We start from the raw sequence: 18,700 nt of genomic DNA, 5'->3' as shown, positions 1-18,700 counted from the left end.
GTTCATATTTAAAGTAGCATGAGTTGTGGAATTCATTCCTCGAGCACGAGAGCAGAACTCTGCAATGTGAAGGATCTTTTAGTGCTGTACAACAAACCTTGAAGCTCAGGTACAGCGAGTGACAACGTGCATTCAACAAGGGCTGATGTTCTCTTACCTCAAAAGGCACCGGTGAGCTGTGCGAGGGTGTATTTATTTTAATATGCAATCTATCTATATACTTTTTTCTCTTTTTTTTTTTGGAATCTTTGTCTGACAATTTTGTACTTGAGCTGTCTTCGTGCGACTGGGCATTCTGAATCTGTGAGCAAATGAATGCTAAACATTCGGCCATCTAGGAAATGTATTGACGTTTTTTGCAACTTTATTGACAGCTTTGAAAAACACCTGAAAGCTGTTATCCTTATGTCCAACAACCTGGAAATAATAATAATAATAAAAAAGTAACATGTATAACATTCACACCAGTGTTTAGAGCCATATCAATTCAAAAAAAAGATAACTTCTTTTAAATGTGCATGATTTAACATGTATATAGTCATTTACATAGAAATTGTAAAATATAAATTGTGTAAACTTAAGAATAACTGAAGTGTAAAACTAATTTGAAGGTGTGTACCAAAAAAGCAACGTTTCTTCAAGGGAGGCAAGAATCAAAGTCAGACAAACAGGGTACCGTAGATCTGCCTCTCCTGTAAGAAGATTGGATAGGATTTGATTGCCAGCCAGGGTTTGAGATCCACACAGCTTTAGACTTTAAATACCCTTCTTACAAAGGAGGAAAGCAGGCTACCAAAGCCTTGAATGCATGTGCAGATGATTTGTGTTTAAAATGTGGCAGAGGCAGATCCATGATGTCATTGATTGTATGGTGGTGGTACAGGCCAAAGTCCTCGGTTTCTTTTTAAACTGACGCAACAGTGTGATGAATCGCGCAATAACTGCTGTTTGATGTCAAGTCAGTGTGAATCTCCCTGTAAAACTGTTTTGAAGTCGATGTGGTCAGGCATCTGAGTTGACAGTGCATTCCCCAGTGCGCCTTCTGAAGCACTTTTAGAAATGACCCACCTGGGGCAAAGGCCTCTCAACTGCGCCTCTCAACTTCCTGTTGCACAATGTCTTCTCCTCTAATTAACCGGGCATCAATCAAATGCTCTTAATCCAATCAGAATGGCTTTGGGACTACCTGAAACTCCTTTTCTGCTGCCGGAGGTGAAGCGAGGAGCTGTTGTGGTCACTGGAAACCTAACTGTGCAGAAACATTCCCTGAAAGCAAAATCTTTTCACTATTTCACCATGACTTTACCTCATTGTTCCTGCTGCGCACAACTTTCTCCAGTGATGTAACTAGCCCCTCGCTTTCCCTTTCAGGATCCTTCGTGTGATACCAAATAACGCTCTACTTATCCCATCAACTGTCTTCCACACATTAGAAATCGATCATTTGACATACGAGATGACCTCTACTGTATGTAAGTGTCATGAAATGTAACATGTGTAAGCAAATAAAGGAATTTATGGAAGAGCAAGAATAGAGAGAATCACTTTTTCTCCACATAAAAATAGGTGCTACTTTATCTCTTATTAGAATGAACTTAAGAAACCTTGGGCTTAGCTGCGGCAGCGCTCATTCTTAGTCATATATATCGTGCAGGGATCTTAGAGGCTCCAAAGCTGGATGAGCCTCTTGGGAAAGAGGATCAGTGGATTGGTTCTGATCCCTGCTCGATACATTGTTGTCTGGCTATTTTTTTCAACGTCCTGCCGTCTGCAGATTCTGCGTGCATAAAACTGTGGCGTGCATGTCACCGTTTGAACAAGTATGCAGTAACCTTTGCTCGAGAAAGAAGCAACAACGCTGCAGCGGTGCGATCCAGTGTGTGCGTAGCTTCAGTGCAGGACGCTTCACAGGTTTCTGCGGACAAGAGGGAACATTTGACAAAGGAACACACAACAAGCCCTATCATGTATCATTTTGCAGGGCACTGTAGTGTGTCAAAGCTCTGCATCTACATGTCCTGGAACTTCGGGGTCGATGGGTACAAAGCTGGTCACCTCGAAACACCTCTTTTCACGGGGTATTGTCTCAAAATTTGAATTTTAAACTAAAAACAGCTGAACTTATTTACATTTTCAAAGATTTTAAAGTTTCAATGAGGGAGAAAGAGTAGAACTTCAAACTTTTTTTTGAAAAGCCATACACACGTCTTAAGAAATTTGGCGTTATCATTTCACAGGGGCCCTAAATGTGCACCACATGAAGGCAAGAATGTTTAACAGAGAAAACAGATGTTGACGGAAGAATCGATCAACTGTAAATGCAACCAGGTGTACAAGTATAGCCAAGGGCCAAATCTCATCACACCGCCACTCACAAACAACAGTCTGTTATTACTCAATGCACCATTTACTGCACTTGACCACCTGCTAGCTAAACACTGCCATGAATCATTTCTCCCGAGAAAACAGAGAAGTTTAAACAAGACAGACAGAGCGCAAAGAGGTAAAGTAACTGTCTTCATTTAAGCCAAGGTCTATAATCTCCCAGCAAGCTCACGCAGTTGCCTTCTCTGAGAGTTGAAGTTGAGGCAGCGTTTCAATCTGCCCTTGGCCAGAGGGACATCTTGAGCTAATCCTTGTAACAGCGGAGTGCTGGACTCTGTAACGCTGTTACTCAAAGATATGGCTATTTCAATTATTGTTTACTTGCACAGGAAAGTACCCTGCAAAATATACCAAATGTAAAGTGCAGATTCAATTAACAAGAGATAATTTAAGGTTTTTGTAATTCTAACATATGATTAGCAGCCACGTCCCTCCAACTGTCATGGAGGCTGCTCACCTCAGCAGGCAGTCGGCTGCCATGGGAGGGTCGTCAGCTGAGTGAGCCGACCTGGGCTTAAAGACTGGCCCTTGTGCCCATTCTGGTTCTCTCTTCCCACCGCTTACATGCAAGCTCCATTGCGCCACTTTGGATTCCTCTCACTGCTAATGTGCACACTCGATTGCTTATTTGTGCTCACTGTTTTAATTATTTACTTGTTTTACGCATTCCTTAAGCTGTAACACAGCGATGCCTCGATCGAGATGTATCGTCAGTATGCTTAAACGTTCACGACATTGATGACATGCTCATTTTTAAACGACCGTGTTCCCATCAGCATGTTGGCATCTAAAATTTGACAAATACTAAATGTACGGCCGAGGCTGATGAGAATGTCAAACTATTCGCGGAGGCCATTTTGACGTTCACAGAAAGCACCAGCACAGGTGTAAGTAATGAAACTAACGATGGTTGCATTGGTTTTATTGGTGCATGCTGGCTCACCGTCACGGCTGACTGCGACACTTGAAGAGAGCGGAGCCATCTTATTAGAAACACCTGTGCCTTTTTCGACTATGATGAGACAAAATGTCTGCTGTGAAAAAGCCTTCCTTGTTTTGCAAATGTCAGTTAATAACCAAAGTATTTGACAATGTGGAATTGATGTGATGTTGGTGTAAAGTAAATACAATTCCTCCTAAGGGATCATGCACATCTGGACCAAGGTTAATGGCCATCCAGCAAAGGTTGTGGAGACATTTCAATCTAGCTCCTATGACTAAAACTATTATTTTTCTGCTGTGATAGCATTGGGATTGACAGACAAGTAGATGAAAGACTTATGCGGGGGTAAACATGTTTATTTCCGCAGCTGTCCCATAACAGTCAAATAAACCAACAAGTACACAAGACTCAACATTACAGGACATGCTTAATGTCAGTAGCACGCAGGAGAAAGTGTAGTCACAGCAGGGCTCCCGCTGATCGTCAAAGAAACATGTCTTCAAAGTACTCATCAAACTCCTCCTCCCTAGATACACCAAAGAAAATCAGAAAGAAATGTTAGTTCCTTTCATGCACAGTGCTGACACAGACCATTGAACACATTGTATGTGTGGCCCCTGACTAACTGGAAGTGCTAGTGCAATGCTTTTATAAGGATTTGTTGGAGTACCAACATCGACACAGAATACCAATAAATAGTAGCGGGCTACAAAAAAATGACAATGTAAACAAACCTCAGAACGCCTTCACTGGCTGAACTGAATGTAAATGAGTCTGGTATGAATGTGTTACTTGTGTTTCATTCATTTTGTTCTTTATTATGGTTCTGTTTCTATGAGTTTTGTTCATGTAGTACTTGTGCTATAAAACCTTTCGGTAATATATTTTTCTCAAAGCAATTCCAATGCTATAAGATGCTTGACAGGTGCAGGTGCACATTGAAGGTGAAGATTTAGCGACTTTCCTGAAAGTTCAAACTGCTTTGTGCAGGGTATCTAAGTGGTCTACCTCTGTGCTATAATAGAGCTCAGTCACATATGTAGGCTAAGTGGTAAAGACTGTCTGTGATGGTTTTACAGCGGCTTACTGGGTGAGATTTAATATGCACATTCGTTGGCAACCTCACCTTGACTTCTCCTCCACTGCAGGGGCGGGTCGTCGCCAGTGGTCACCTTCTGATTGTCCTCCTGGGTCATCCCCAGCTTCAGAGTCTAATAGGTGAGATTCAGAGAGCTGTCAATCACACTTTTAGGAGGAAAAACTAGGTCAAACAATAACCCTTGTTCATTCGGGTCTTCACTTTTAGCCTCACACTGCAGTCATTCTTTTGACTGCAAAAAATTAAGTCTTAACCAATTGAAAACAAGTATGAAAACTAGGAGTTGTAGATTAAAAAACTGATATGTGACATGATAGGTTATATAAAAAAATGATATGCCTGCTTCGTCATCCTCTCGAGATGTGGCCCTAATATGAAGTTCTCTTCCATAACCTTAATGTCCCTAACCGTCCCTGAATGTACAATTACTCAAGTTCAGCCTTCAACAACTGCTGCAAGAATGTGCAACTGGGACAAAAAAAGAAAGAGGAAGTCAGTAAGTAAGTGTGTTAGAGAATGGATTCCGAGCCTGTTGAACTCAATGACTTAACCTTGAACAGAGAAAGTGTGTTTTTGTGAACACCACCCAGCTACTGGTATCAACAGAACAGGGACATTGGGTAAAAGACATACTTCATTTCACACTGAAGGGCAAAATGACAAGGGAAAAAAAATCGAGAGGAATGGGGAGGGAAAAAAAAAAGCAGACCTGCTGTCTGTCTTTTACCATTACCTACAGGGCTAATGGAGGTGTTTTCAGAAAGGGTTGTCAAGGTGTTTTCACTCAAGTTTAGAGGAGTGTCCCAGCGCAGAAGCCTAGGGACTGGATCAGCTGCTTGATGTGTGTGTCGTTTTCATATGGAGAATTTACATGAGTCAGTGAGAGAGATGAACGCTACCTTTGTCTGAATCCTTCGACTCCTCTGAGCTGCTAGAAGAGTCGGAGGGATCTGGAGAGAAACAGAGAGAGAGTTACGAAATAACATGTGTTTTACTCAAGTGGGAGTCGTTAAAAACATAATCATGTCAAATGCAATAAAAAAAAAAAAAAGATGTAATTTCCAAGAAAATAAAAACATAAACAAGGCTGCTCCCACAGGCTGTTCTCATCTGATCAGATTACTGCCCTAATTAATGGGACAGTTTATTTGGCCGAAAGAGGAAAGGAGTTTTACGTCTGCGTCTCTTGCGTTTGTGCTTTTTAGAGTGTGAAGATGTTCTCTTCCTCTTCTTCTCCTTCTTCTTTGTCTCCTGTGGTGGCTCCTGGTTCTCCTCTGATATGCTTTTCCTCTTTGCTTTCACCTCCTTTCTCCTACAAAACAGACGTACACTTTGAACAAACAGTATTCAGAATATAAAGCAGCCAATTAAAGTGCTATTTGTAAGGCAAGCTTAAACCTTGAGGACCAAAGACACTTTCAGAGGCGCATAAATGGATCTTGGCCTGAGTTTTAAACAGATGAAGGCTTTCCATACATTTAGTTACGAAGTCTGCTGGAATACTCAAAGGGATTTTTAAAATCCTAACCAACTGTGAAAAGCCTCGGCATCACACATCTAATGCCAGACTTTTGCAGATTACGGTCATCTTTATTCAGATTTTCAAGCCACATTATTACAGTGAGAGGTGTCAAGATTCCACTTAAAAGTTCAAATGTGATGTATGATATTGACACTGACTGGCAAGAAGGTCAGATTGGAGACATTAATATGAATTGCAATCTTAAACCCCTGCATTATACAAAATAATGTATGTTGGCTGTCCATGGTGACCTGACCTTCTTACTGCAGACCAACGCATACTGTCCATAATCTTTAAAATCACTCAATAAAAAGAGCCATATTTTTTATGTAAAAATGTCTACAAAATGAGAAGTACTTACTTGTGGTGGTAGTTGAGTTTGTAAGAGCATTCAGGACATAATCCTACAATAGAAACAACATGGCATCATCAATACCACTTCATATATAATAGTGTTTGCAGAAAGGTTTTTTTAAATGTTTATTTATTATAATTACAGCAATTATAACGGTGCTGTGAGATTAATTATTGCCCTTCTTGTATTTTTTCATCCTCCATTATAAAATCAAATTGGTAAGAAAATAAAAGTTTTTATTTTTAAAGTGGACATATTCATGCAGGTAGACATTTTACTCTAAAACACTAAAGCAAAGAGGTCCAAGGACATAACCCTGTGGTACTTTGTCAGAAAGATGTTCTCTATAATGACATTAACAATAAAACACTAAGCTTTGAAACTTTGTAGAATTCAAAAGCATAGTTTTTTTGAGAAATGGATTCATTAAATCACATTCATTCAGTGCAACATAATCACTATCCATTACATTTCTCAAATGTGCTATGTCAATAAGTCACCAGATTGTGTTAAATCATTGTCACAACATTTGGGAGTGTCATAAAATTGGACTATTTTATTTATTATTAATATAACTTATAATAACAAATTGGAAAACATTTTTAGCTAATGAGGAGAAGACTGTCTGGATATCACCTGCTGCACTATAGCTTGTTAAAAGAGCCCGTCATTTCCTGCATGACTGAGTTCACCATGACTGGTGCGTCCTCCAATTACAGTAATTATTCTAACAGGATTTTCTGCAGTATGATACCTGAAGGAGGATTATTATGAGCCGGGTCTTAAAACTAGAAAGCCCCCACTAGGCTACAGCCACAAAGACACCTTAAAGAAAGAAAGACCAGAGATAATGAGAAAGAAAACCCCGATGTTAGCTTACTGAGTTTGACCAATGCATTTTTCTTCTCGCCGTGTTCCACATAGGCAAAATTCACCTCCCAGCTTTTTAGGCCTTCCTGCTTCTCGCAGCGTTTATTTCCACACTGGAACTGACCTGGAAGACAAAAGAGCACATGATGCATGCATTTCAGTACCATTCACATGATATTTTAGCCATCCATCTCGTATCTGCAGCAATGTGCGATGTACGCAAGCAAATACATTTTGTATTTGTTTGTAAACAATACGTAAAAGGTCAAAGGTCAATCAGACCACAGAACCCTGACAGTGAGTGTACGACTAGTATTGTGTAAAAATAAGCTTTATGTATGGTATGAAAAAAGAATGAAAGAAAGATTAAAAAAGACCAACAAAATATATACAAATATATACATACATACTGTACAGTATATGCAAGTAGAAAAAGAAGCAAATGTTATACTTTGGGATTGAGAGATGCTGACTTTAAATCTCCAAAGGCTATAGATTCCATCAGGCAACCTTCAAACCCCGCTGCTCTCCTTGGCCCCCCTCTGCCTATCTCCACACCCCTTCCTCCTTATCCCCCCCACTCCTTCTCGTCTCCCTTTCTTTGCCTCACCTCATCCCCTCAGGCCTCCCTCCAGCCGCTGCACAGCCTGCCTATTATCCCTAGAGGAGCTTAAGGTGGCATTGATCTGGTCTCTGGGGTTCCCTCTGCGTAACGGAGGAAGCTAGTGCGTCAGCACAGTCCATTCTTGGCGCAGGAGCAAGAAATGCTCTTTACTTGGTGAGAGGAAAGGATGCCTTCCCTGAGATCGAGACTGTGTTGATATCCAGGTGAAGTGACGCTGACCGTCATGGCTTTGGGCCACTTTGGCCAAAGGCAGACTTTCTCCTTGCATGCTGTATTAGATTAGGGATCTATGACGTCGGCTAAAAAAGACTCCCCTGGCTCAAGAACTTGGTTGTGATTAGGTTGCCTGAGTTGAATTTGGAGGACCTGGAATCCCATTTGTTTAAATAAAAGAATCTGAAACAAGGTGTTTATAGTTTAAATTATGTAGTCACATTTGATATTTCAGTGCACCTCCAAAGCAGAATATTGAGCTGTGCATACACTTATTTTGCTGGACTACATGACACCATAAAGTTTACTTTAAACATTTCAACATAATTGCTCTGATACCACATTCCCCTTTGACATCTTGTATATCAAACTCAGTGGCAGTAAATTTACAGTCAACAACTTAAAGCCACACATCTCTTTTCTAACAACAAAGTAATGACATTGAACTCAACTGCATTCAAACAATTAACGCTTGATTGTTATCAGAGCCATTAGATTCATCCTGAGGTGGACATGAATGTCTCTATCAAACCTCACGGCAATGCATCTGAATATATTTATTTCACTCAAAAACGAAAAATAAAAATAAAAAGAATTTAATTATAATATATAGGGACCATGCCTTGCTGTCCAAAATATCGAGGCAATTCATCCAGTAAGTTGTTGAGACATTATAATCTGAATGAAAGCGGTGGACTGATCAACTGACCAGCATTGCCATTGAGCCATACACTTATACAAAATGTATAAACACATCACATGCAGCAAAATAAACTCAAAAAGTTTTAAGGCACCAACTCCCTTCGTTGCTGCAGAGAAGCAGCTCAGTGTCATACATAAAAGAACAAGATACACTGTCTTGTGGAGTCAATAGAAATGTGTTTCGAGGCAACTTCTTTGTCAAAATGTCAAAAACTGAATACAATCAAGGTCAGGAAAAGATTCTTCACTTAGTTGTTGATAGCCTCCTGGTCCCACATGGATACGAACAAGCACAACTTTTACCGGTGCTGTTCTATGAAGACAGAACATTGTGCCACACGTCACCACATTAAAAACAATTAGCGTTAAATCCCCTGTCTGTTAGCACCGCCACTGTTTTGTTGACAAGTTTGGGGAATCCTCACACAGCAGGGGATCCTCACAGCTTCATGAAAAGAGCTGGCACCAGTTTGGCTGCGTAAAGTCATTAAGAAAGGGAACTTCGGTCCTACGTCAATAGCTGCTAATGCCACCAGATGGCTTCTTGATTACCATTCACTAATAGTGACCACCTGAGCCATCGCTCTCACTTTGCATTCACTCTTAAGTTAAACATTCACCCCAAACACATTATCAGAATTTTATATTGTAAAGCTGAATATACTCGTCGAAGGTCATGGGGCTTATTCGGACTCAGCTATTGTTTATTAGACCAAACATGTCAGGTTGATTGCAAACACTGAGGATATATGTGTTACACGACGCCAGTTGACTTGAAAAAATAATTGTATCTAAAGGAATGGTTTGACATTTTTAATGCAAATACAATCATTTGTTTTCTTGCCGAGAGTTAAACATGATCAACACCATTTCCATGTCTACTTGTTAAGTATGAAGCTTCAACCAGCAAGTCCGCTGGTTGTAATCCAAGATTGCGACTGGCAATTCGCCGAACTCAAGGCTTCAAAACGGAAGTCCACAAACCAGTCGGCGGCGTCACGGCGACTACGTCCACTACGGCACAAACACATACATTTGCGGAACAATGTATTGTGTCCTTTAAGTGCAGACTGATATGTGAGAATGCTGCCTTCATGTGTAACAGTTTGCAGCTGAGCTTGTGAAGTCAGGGCTGTTTTGCAGTCATCTCTTGATACCACCCCTCCTACCCTCGGGGTCGACCCCCTCCCATAAATTCTCAGCCTGTGGGAAACTCTGAACAATCCACACGCACTGCCCCCCAGGCCGATCTTTGGATATATGGGGAAAGAAACTGGCCTCCAAAAGTGTTTAACCAACCACAAGGTTCCACCTTGACTCTGGTTCAGATTTAGCCTTTTTATGTCCGTCTTACCCATTGACAAGCAGTTCAGACTACTGACCTGAAGTTCAATACTCTTTTCTATTTTGCAACGTGTATTTACTTCCCAGCATCCTGTGGACTAAGTGGACTAAAGAGCATTACACACTAGTGAAATTATGTTTCATAGGGTATGTGTCCAAAGACCTGCATTCCGCTCGTCTCTCCCGTTGTAGACTATTGAGAAATACTTTATTATTATATACAATAATTAATATTTTTTGCGTTTTTATGTGCAACACACAATAGACGGTCCCAGATGAACACATTAAAACAATAAAAAACAGACGCTGGCAGTATCTAATGGTAGACTGGCCAACTGTAAGCATTGTGGGCTATGGGCTAATGATCTATCACTTCTAACGCTTAAAATACACTAGTTTCTTTTCAGAGACTGATTTATAATGTCGGCACAACAAAGCCCAGGATTCCCTTTTAAAATGCAAATCCTGTCTACATTGAAACCAAGGTCATGCTGAAGCAATTGTTTATAAGCACTTAGAGGATCTAACCTTTAAATTGGGGAATCACTTACATTTCTATTCAAAACAGGAAAAGTCAGAGAAAATTGTGACAAAATGTATTCTCAACCATTTCTTAGGAATCTAAATGCAGTATATGAACCCGACCATGAATGGAGCAGAAGTAGGAAGAACAACAAATTGAAAATAATAATAATAATTAAAACTATAATGTCACAGTGCGGTTTTAAAGTTGCCTCATGACGGCATTGGCAGCAGAGATGGGTCAAATCTGATTCCTGCACCGCCAGTGAGCGTGTGATGGCAAGCATGTTAAAAGCCTTAACACTTCAATAAGCCGAGTCCGTTTTCTTTGACAGAAAGCCCACCAAAAATAAGCCTGGCTTCAACTGCCTTTGGCCTTTGACCCCCTTCTTGACAGCAAGACTAAAGCTGAGAGGGGAAACCTCCACAAAGAAACAACATGGCGTGCCACATTTGACACATTTGACCTTAACCAACGGGAGCATGTTAGCCCACCTCTCCACCACTGGCAGGCTACTACGCCAGGAGGAGCGTTCCAACGTTAAGTCCAGAGTGGGCTAGTTAGCTAGCTATAGGCCCAGCGTCAGTGTTAGCTGGTGGGCTCATTTTCTGTACCAAGGATAACTCTTGTATAAAAGCATGGTGAAAATAGCAGATTTTAGCCATTTTGCTAAATGAGTCAAATCAAACAACTTAATGCTCAATCCACACACTCCTATCAGCGTACAAAAGCACATTATTAGAGCTTGTTTGGGTCATTTTTTTGGAACCAGTGTATGAAAGCATGGTGAAATCAGCAAGCTCGCTAAGTAGCCAGCTGTCCTCTACTTAACTTTCGAATTCCATCATACTTTGACGTTTGATGGTGACAGAATAAAAGCCCAACAGTGATAATGTCACTAATAATGTATGCCTATTAGCAACATCGCTCTCCATCTCTAAATAGCTCCATCATTACCTTATGTGCTGACGTGTAATGTCAGCATTGCAAAATAAATACATGACATGGACTTTAGCTAAATAACTTAAAGATAGCAATGGGAGGTTTAGACCACTAGTAGCGCAATAGAGCAATGTTTTTGTTCAGCAGGGATCCCCGATTTGTAGTGGATTTACAGAATTTAATGCAAATGTTTATTGAGGAAGAAAATACAATCAACGTGTTTGTTAGACCTCGAGAATACACACAATGCCCCGTGGGTAAAAAAAAAAGAAGGAAAAAAGCTTAACCAGGTCTGTTTATAAGTGTTTTTTTTTATAGCTCAAAGACTTAATTGTCTCTCCCTAAGACACAATGAGAATCTTTCAGAGGTATTAATGTTTTTGGACCACACACACAAAGGGAAGAGGGTGAACATGAAGTAAACGTAAATCCCCTTCCTTGAGATACAGGGAAATGTACTCCGTCTGCGGGAATCTAATGTGCTCGATTTAAGGACAACATCTTTTACTTCTTATTCTCCTTCTAATTAAAGAATTTTTTTTTCTTCGAAAGAATGAAACCTTTCAGTACTGTACATTCCTCCATCCAATATCACACTGTGGCCATGAAAAGAAAGGTCAGCGCTCTTTGTAATCCACCTGATCGGGTGAAGTGTAGACAGCCTTGTCTAATACCAACATGACCTGAAGTGCACAGATAGCAGGAAATGATTAGTGGATGATTTCCAAAAAAGGTGCCCGTGTCAGAGCGGAAGTGCAGTGTCCCTTCATATGATGCAGACCCAGTTTAATTTGGAGAAACAGCATTGTTTAGTGTGTAATTTATCTGGACCACACCTGACCACACCTGAACCTGGACTAACAGCGTTTAATCCAGGTGCAACTAATTGAACAAGAAAGCCCTTTGAGGTGACAGGATAAACACTTCTTACACCTTTTAACTTGCAACATTAACACGTTTGACTTTCAGTGAGCACCAGCTTTTTCTCCCCATCTGAATGTAGACCTTGGTTCTACCTCACAGGATTAGATTAGTATTGATTTCACTGGAGAGTTGAGTGTCCCGTGCTGTAAATAGTGCTTAAGAAGTATTTCTGTGGGAATCATTAATGTAAACAAATCACAGACGTGACATTTGAAGTGAAGTGCCTCTGACCTGATCTAATCCCACTTCCTGTAGAGTATTACTACAGGGGGTGAACTGTCAGAGACCAGGATTACAGTCTTAATCTGGAACAATATATTGGCTTAGTCAGCTTTCTCCGAAATACTGTGTATGCTTGTGAGGCTGCATTGATGTAAACATAAGCAAATTATTAAAATGTCAAATGTGTGCGTGTGTGTATGTCTCAAAGCATATCAAGGAGTTGCAGATGCAGGTTTATCCTTACTGAGTAACTGATATTGTCCCTCCAGGTAAACCTGTAAATATCTGTCACTGTCACACGAAGGAGCGGTAGACAGAGAGGTGTTGTACTAATCCTGGACAATTAATCATCAAAGCGCTGCCAATCTGGGGAAGTAGACTCCGTCAGAAGTGCAGAGGTAGAATGAGGTTTCTCTTTCGGTGTGAGGCATAATAAACAGAAAACCAACCGTATTAGCTTTGGGGGGACGTTTGTTTGAATGAACTAACGGATGCTGATGGTTCCCAAAACAAAATGAAAACTCAAGTGAAAAGTAATAGCTGAAAGCAAAATGCAACAAGCCAACAGAGGCTTGTGTTAGGAAGTACCCACTGACTGTCATATACTGCTGTGTAAATAGCTCAATAAATCTCTGTCGCCATCTAGTGGAGAAGGTTGCAAACTGTTTCATGGGCAAGTTGGCAGGAGAAACCTTAGATGTGTTCTAAATCTATACTACATACTATTTCTATACAGAATCTACTACATAATAATTGTCATGAACAACAGTTTAAAAAGGCAGCAAAAAAAAAAGCTGCATACTTTAAAAAAATTTGGGATGTATGGATTTGGTACACAGCGGTTGTCCAAAGTAAATACCTTTAAAATGGAACCGGGACTGTTTACTTAAAAAAGAAAATATGTTTTCTGAGTTTCTGTAAGTAAGATAACTATATAATGTAAATATTATACTGCATAGTGTTTCGATAAAGCACAAATGAAAAAAAAAGTAGAAGTGTACAAACTCCAAATGAGTATCATGCCAGGTAATGGCCTACCTTCGCCAGAAACTACTTCATTCTCGATCCGCCAACGAAATCCAAACTGTTGGGCACAAAATGAACACAAACACAGAACATGAATTACAGTTTGTACCACATGAATCTTAAATCAAGCTTAATCAAAGGAATCCTACCATAACTTAACAAGAACAGTCATTAGCATGTAATAGCGTTTGTTTCAGTGGAATTATTCATATATATATATATATATATATATATATATATATATATATATATATATATATATATATATATATATATATATATATATCTGTTGCGTTTTCTAGTGAAAGGATAATTTGCACTCACATTTACACCTTACTATAAGTGTGATTCCGCAGTCAAGTCAAGTAAATTTAGTATATGCCCCTAGTGGGACATTTGTTCTGCAGCAAAAATAAAAACACCTAAAACAAACAATATAACTGAGAAACATTCCAGCTCTGGAGCCACTTAAGCTCCTCTGGAGCAGACTTTAAGTGTCCACCACCACACCGCACAGGGCTAAAGGGCCAGTATGTGCACAAGCATCAATGAACAGATGATGCAATCATTAGCGTTCACGCTAGTGCCTGTACGTCGCTTTCACAGCACCCTCTCTGTGATTCATCTGCATGCTGTAACTCCTCATTTAGTCAACACAACCCATCAACATGTGACTAAACTTGTGTGAATAACGCAACTCATCACTGCATTTGGAATCAGTATCAAATGTGATGAGCATATCTTCTTCCGTCTCTTTTCTGTCAGTCAAATCAAATACATGCATTCGTACACATACACACTTGTGCAGCACGTAGCCGCCTTTAATAACAACATTTTTGTCTTTTTATTATTTTTTTGCTTTGTCTGTTTCCTCTTTAATTCCTGTTTCAATCTGTTTCTATACAATTGTTGTTATCATCACTGCTTCGCCTTCTGCCCTTGCACCAATAATACTAATTAAAAAAACTACAGTGCCATTAATTATTATAGGTCAATTGGGGTAGAATGTATTCGTTAGGTCTGTCACCTATCAGAGATTTGGCAACTTCACAGTCACACTTGAAAGAAATTGGAGCACAGCCTCAATAAACAAAACAGTTCAGCTATGGAGCCATAAGCACGCAGCCCTCGGGTTTAACATATCAGTTTTAAAGCCGGGCCTCAAACCAGAATGGCCCAGTGGACACTAGAGATGCAGTCCGGTGCCAAAATGCATCACAGCCATTAACATTTATCTCAAATGGATCAGTGGTGGTGAAATGTTGTGCCTGAGTTATAGAATCTTTGCTCATATATGGTGATTTTGGAGCTCAGTCCCAAAGTGGAGCATCTTGCCCAGTGTCTGGGCAGGAGTGTCTGGGATCCCTGAGGTGTCTATGCGTGTTTTATTATTTTATTTCTCTCCATTCTGTGGGTACAACTTCTGTTTCACTTTCGCCTTTTTCTTAGCTATAGCTACAACAACATTGTACTTACTACTGACTATAACAGGTGCAATAAAATGAAAGATTTTTCTACTTTGTGTCCGGAGGTATTTCTCCTCATTACTCAACACTGTGTATGTTGATTGACAGCAGCCTCCTATTAAAACACATAGCATATGTATGTGGTTTAAAAGACTACAACATTCTTTACTTTATTGTCTGAAACCATCTTCTTATTTCAGCATTTTAATGGTGAGACAACATTAAAATGGTGATCTGCTGTCACTAATCGCCAGGCATCATGAGCCACCTGTTACTGTATGTGCTGTCTAATTCTTATGTCAACTAAACGCCTACTGCTTCTGTATTTCTGTTTCAGCTGGATAATGCGTCACTCATCCCACCTTGTTTTCCTTGTATCTGCTGAGGTCAGCTATGCAGTACTCTTTAAACAGCTTGTCGTAATACTTCTTGGCAAGTTCTTTTTCCCTGGAACAGATGTAATGTAGAAGTCAGGACATTCTCATCTGAAAAGGCGCAATAATCAAACGCACACTGAATATTACAGCAGCCCGTATGGGGAGCTGACAATGAGTGATCACCATGTCATGTTGTCCTCGTCCTCGTCCCTCCAGAGGAAGCGATGATTCTCCCGCAGCACATCCAGATCTGTTTTGTCTTTGGCTCTGAGGGGAAGAAAACATTCAATGAGAACTCAGACGAGGAGGAACGGGGGTACAATGTTAATAACAAACAAACACACAAACAAACATTTTTAAAAACAGTTATTAGAAATGTTGTTGAATGAAAACAATGCAATACCAATAGTTAATATACTCACATTAGTTTTAGACTTCATTGACAGAAAATGACTGATAGTAAAGCCCGACATAAGACGTAACACTTACGTAGAGCGTTTGAAGTCGGCTGTTTGTCCTCCATAATACAGGATGTAGTCACCGACAAACTTCTTATGTCGCTCAAACTGAAAACATCTGCTTAAGGTCAGTCTCTCTTTGAATGTTACCTTTTTCTCAATTTCAACTGCAAAACAAATCTTTAGTTTTATTGAAGGGAACTAATCACTTGACCTACATCAAACTTTATTTATAGTATAATTATTATCATAACATTGTTTCAACATAAGTAAATAGCGTAATTTCTGTAGTTTTATCAATCTGTGTTATTGTTATAAATGGACATCATTAAAAAAATAAATTATGAAAGGATACAGCATTTAATGATATCAGGTGAGCTCGTCTGTTTCTTGCCTCTTCTCTGAAAACAGAATTAGAATAGTTATCAAAAAAAGATTAACAACGATAAGATAAATATGTTGACGCCATATTTTGTCCATTTTTATCAAAGTATAATCAAAAGGAATTTGTGTGTGACACTGCATTTGTTGAGTATGTGTATGTTTACACATACACATAAAATCAAAACTGACATTAATGTACAACAATGTGAACATGTGTATTGCACGTGACTGAAAAGGAAAAACAATTATTTTGAGATGAGCTTTTAAAATACATGACAGAAGTGAGAAGGAAGCTCTGCCATGATTTTAGATGAGACAGAATGTTTGAAATGACTCATATACAGTCAATTCAGAAAGTATTCAGACCCTTAAACTTTTAAAACATGTTGTTGTATTGCAGCCTTAAGCTAAAAATGTTATTATTTTGTACATCAATTTGCACTCAATACATCTTAATAACTTGTAAAAACAGGGGTTTCTCTTTGCTGTGACACTTGAAATTTAGCAGAGGCAATTCTACACCTGTCTAAAGGAGGTGTCTATACTGTGTCTACATTGAAGGTACTGCCTGCAGGGCTTAAGAGACGGGATTGTGTCAAGGCACAGATCTGGGTAAGGCTCAAAATAAAATAAAAACATGTTCCCATCCCATAGTGGGATGCATGAAGTTTGGTGCAACTGGGACTCTTTCTAGAGCGGGCCACCTGGCCAAACTGAGCAATCCAAAGTTAATGCATGGTAAAAGACGTGACCACAAGCTTTAAAAGGTAGAGTGGCGAGACTCAGGCCTGTTCTCCATGAAACACATAAAAAGGTCTAAAGGACACCGTGAGAAACAAGTATATGTGGTCTGTTTAAACAAAGATTATAAAGTTTTGCCTGAATATATGTACATGTTTTAGCTCCATGACTGTTTGGTAACAAGCTCAAAACTGTATTTAAATGAATGCAAGTGAAGAGGTGCGAATGCATTGTATTTCACTACAAGCGTGCAGTACCACCTGTCCAGTTCATTCGAGTGGAAACTCCGGTGAGCTTTCTGAGAGAGACGACTTTTCTGGAATGGCTTCTGTAGGATTTCCTCCTCGTGTTTCCTGAAGAATTAAATAAATGAATACAGAAAGCTTGTCAGTGGACGAGGCTGTCCACCCACACCAGTGTACATGTCAGCTACTGAAGACAAATGTCGAGATGGTATTGAGAGCACTTTTGTTTCTTCAAAATACAGTATATGAGACATGCAAGGACATGACTTTAGACTTACTGAAACAACCCCATGCATTTACATTAAAATCTTATTGAGTACATTTATAAATATAATAACGAGCTTATGAATAAGTCCACAGTCGTAAGCACGTACCTTTTAAGGCCTCTCTCTGAGGACTCTGCCTGCGCCTCGTCATCACTGAAGTCAGAGTCATAGCCTCCAGCTCCGTGCACCTGAGGAAACCACACGAACCCGTATCATCCGCTTTTAGATGCCATACAGCAGAACTACAAGGAGCCATTTCAAGTATTAGTACTCGATGCTTTATAGTCCTCCTGCCTCTGCTAAGTCACTTGAGACGGTTTACCATGAGGGATAAAGCACATACACTTGGTTTGGCACGAGTCATTGGACTAAACTTACAGACAATGTGTGGTAAATATTTGCTGGCTAACGTATCGAGGCTAACGAATCATGCTAACTGGCAAGCGACAAACTCACGAAGCACTAAATGTTCTTCTATACGTGTTTGCATAAGGGGCCGGAAAGGAAGACCGATTTTCGGCTTTAAAATACACGTCACCTTCACAAGACTATCCATGAGTTTCCCCACTTTAGTCTCCAGCTCACAAATGTTTACAAAATATAAAGTGCGTCGTCGTATGATGACGTAGTACAGCGAATCGCTGTATGATGACGTGGAGTGTAGCAGCATACGTTATTCTGAGAGACTGTGTCGAGAACGGATGAAAATAAATACTTTGACATAAATATTAATACAGGAGTCGTCGGGGACACTGTGATTTTCAAAATAAGATGCTGAAAACTAAATGTTTTCAATCTCGAGGCTAAGAAGTGTTTGGTTTGATTGATATGTTTACCTAACTGATTCATCCATCCATTCATTATCAACTCTTTATTCTTCTTCAAAAGACTATTTGAGGGCAAGTCATCATATAACATGATCCTCTGAGTACTTTATTGAACAAAAATGTCTTTCATTTGCGAACAAATGGCACAATTACACTGATTAATTGGCAATTCAGATTGTATCGTTTATTTCCGCAGCGGGACAATAGAGAGGAAGCATGTGGGCGTTTGAATTGCAGATAG

General features: G+C 39.7%; 1 protein-coding gene across 1 annotated transcript; it reads right to left on the bottom strand.

The window, feature by feature from the left end:
* Positions 1–3,677: 3,677 nt before the first annotated feature.
* Positions 3,678–18,302, bottom strand: fra10ac1 (FRA10A associated CGG repeat 1). The gene is made up of 14 exons (XM_068583328.1): positions 18,171–18,302; positions 17,741–17,820; positions 17,382–17,474; positions 16,352–16,397; positions 16,028–16,104; positions 15,722–15,805; positions 15,524–15,608; positions 13,708–13,753; positions 7,185–7,298; positions 6,311–6,353; positions 5,603–5,739; positions 5,327–5,377; positions 4,455–4,539; positions 3,678–3,854 (listed from the first exon to the last, which is right to left on the bottom strand). Exons 1-14 carry the CDS (start codon positions 18,300–18,302, stop codon positions 3,812–3,814), a joined length of 1,116 nt encoding a protein of 371 aa, XP_068439429.1. The 3' UTR covers positions 3,678–3,811.
* Positions 18,303–18,700: the final 398 nt, after the last annotated feature.

The sequence above is a fragment of the Clinocottus analis genome, unplaced genomic scaffold (assembly GCF_023055335.1).
Source record: "Clinocottus analis isolate CAN_PGR_092001 unplaced genomic scaffold, fCliAna1.0.p SCAF_19, whole genome shotgun sequence".
NCBI classification, from domain to species: Eukaryota; Metazoa; Chordata; class Actinopteri; order Perciformes; family Cottidae; genus Clinocottus; species Clinocottus analis.
Note: the sequence above shows the minus strand (reverse complement) of the source record. Positions and strands in the feature narration are given on the sequence as shown.

Bases quoted from the DNA above. Each gene is read 5' to 3' on its own strand.
- fra10ac1 (XM_068583328.1), bottom strand. From the start codon at position 18,302: ATGCTGCTACACTCCACGTCATCATACAGCGATTCGCTGTACTACGTC. The intron at 17,475-17,740 runs GTACGTGCTTAC...TTAATTCTTCAG, and splicing joins TCAGAGAGAGGCCTTAAAAG to GAAACACGAGGAGGAAATCC. The intron at 3,855-4,454 runs GTGAGGTTGCCA...TGGTGTATCTAG, and splicing joins GCAGTGGAGGAGAAGTCAAG to GGAGGAGGAGTTTGATGAGT.